Here is a 1621-nt window from a genome sequence, read left to right on the forward strand (position 1 = left end):
AGAGCTAGAGATATTCTCAAAATTCATGCAAAGGCATGGAGGAATTCACCTTGTATACCTATGAATTTATTATCTTCATATCCATTTTAGCATTAGGATGAAAAGAGCAAACAATTGCTTAAGCAGAAATAGAAAGAAAAACAAAAGAAAAAGAAAAAAAGTAGTGGATTATTTATGTGTACATAATTTATTCTTTTTGAAAAAATAGAAAAAAAAAATTGGACAAAGTGGTCCATGAATATAATTGTTCATATATATCCATCTTCAACTTTTTGGATTTGTCTATATCCATCAAGAACATGTTTTCTATAAGAGATAAAAAATAACCAAAAGAAGAAATTAAAAAGGAATGTACTAGTATATACAATAACAATAACATATCTAGTCATGAAATTTCATCAGTAGAATTTAAAGAGGGTAAATCATACGCAGGGTGGATCTATTCATTGCCGTGGGGTGGCACGCCACCCGCAAACTTCGACGGAAACTCTCTATATATACTGATATAGTCAAATATTAAATCTGTCACCCATAATATCAAAGCTCTATCTAGTGCAAGTGGCAAATTGCAGCATTTATTGATACTGATATAGTCAAATATTAAATCTGCCACCTATAATACCAAAGCACTATCTAGTGCAAGTGTCAAAGCGACACTTTTGTTTCCCATAGGTTCAATCTCGGTTTGCAACATTTGTTTTTTAAAATCATTTTCTGTGAAGCATTGTTCACTAAAATAGGGCAACAGGCATACATTCTACCATTTAAATGAATTATGAATATTATATTATGGTATTAGTAATATTATTGAAAGATCAAGTTTTGTCATTTTATTATGATTTTTTTAATTAATTGGTTGTTTAATTGTCCTATATATAAAAAAATAAATAATTTAATTAATTTAATCGATGAGCAGTGGTGGAGTCAGAAATTCAGCGAAGGATGTGCAAATTTTATTATTAGCTATGTTAAGAGTGTGCAAAATTAAATATACACTCATTATGATTACCATTTAACCTCTACGCACCACATAATTTTCCGACGAAGGGTGTGCATTTGGCCACCCTTCATCGAAGGTGACTTTGCCCCTGTCGATAAGTTTACTTGGCACCCAGAGAATCCGGACCCTGAATCCGCCTCTGAGCGTATGCAAACCTTAATACTATCTTGTAGCAGTAGATTGGTTATTTCTGAAAAACCCTAGGTTCAAGTACAATAATTTATTCATGTATTTAATTTTACGTGCTTTAGAATTATTTTTTATTTTCGAAAAATAGGTAATTTACATAAATATATTTATTCACATATTAAAATTCATAACCTACCATGTACCTATATACATCACATCACTTGGAAAGTGATTTTACATTATTTATTACACATTCTCTAAGTTCATTAGCATTCCATATTTGACACTTCTTCTCGTGGTCTACATTTAGAATAATAAATTGTAGTACTATTGTTTTCTATTTATTTATTTATTTATTTATTTATTTTTAAAATCGTTCGTCAATCAGAGCTTTCTATAAAAAGTTATGATATTCTTGTCAATCAGAGCTTTCTATAAAAAGTTATGATATTCTTTATCAATACGTGTTTGGGGTAGAACTAGAATGTCGAT

General features: G+C 29.8%; 1 protein-coding gene across 1 annotated transcript in view; it reads left to right on the top strand.

Moving 5' to 3' along the window:
• The window catches only part of LOC107846227 (E3 ubiquitin-protein ligase PUB22-like), a 4580-nt gene extending 4329 nt beyond the window's left edge, over window positions 1-251 (top strand). The window contains exon 2 of the mRNA XM_047394401.1: window positions 34-251. Coding sequence (XP_047250357.1) covers window positions 34-90 — 57 coding nt within the window. The 3' untranslated portion in view covers window positions 91-251. The remainder of the gene's footprint in view (window positions 1-33) is intronic.
• The last annotated feature ends 1370 nt before the right edge of the window (window positions 252-1621 follow it).

The sequence above is a fragment of the Capsicum annuum genome, chromosome 8 (assembly GCF_002878395.1).
Source record: "Capsicum annuum cultivar UCD-10X-F1 chromosome 8, UCD10Xv1.1, whole genome shotgun sequence".
In the NCBI taxonomy this organism is placed as follows: Eukaryota; Viridiplantae; Streptophyta; class Magnoliopsida; order Solanales; family Solanaceae; genus Capsicum; species Capsicum annuum.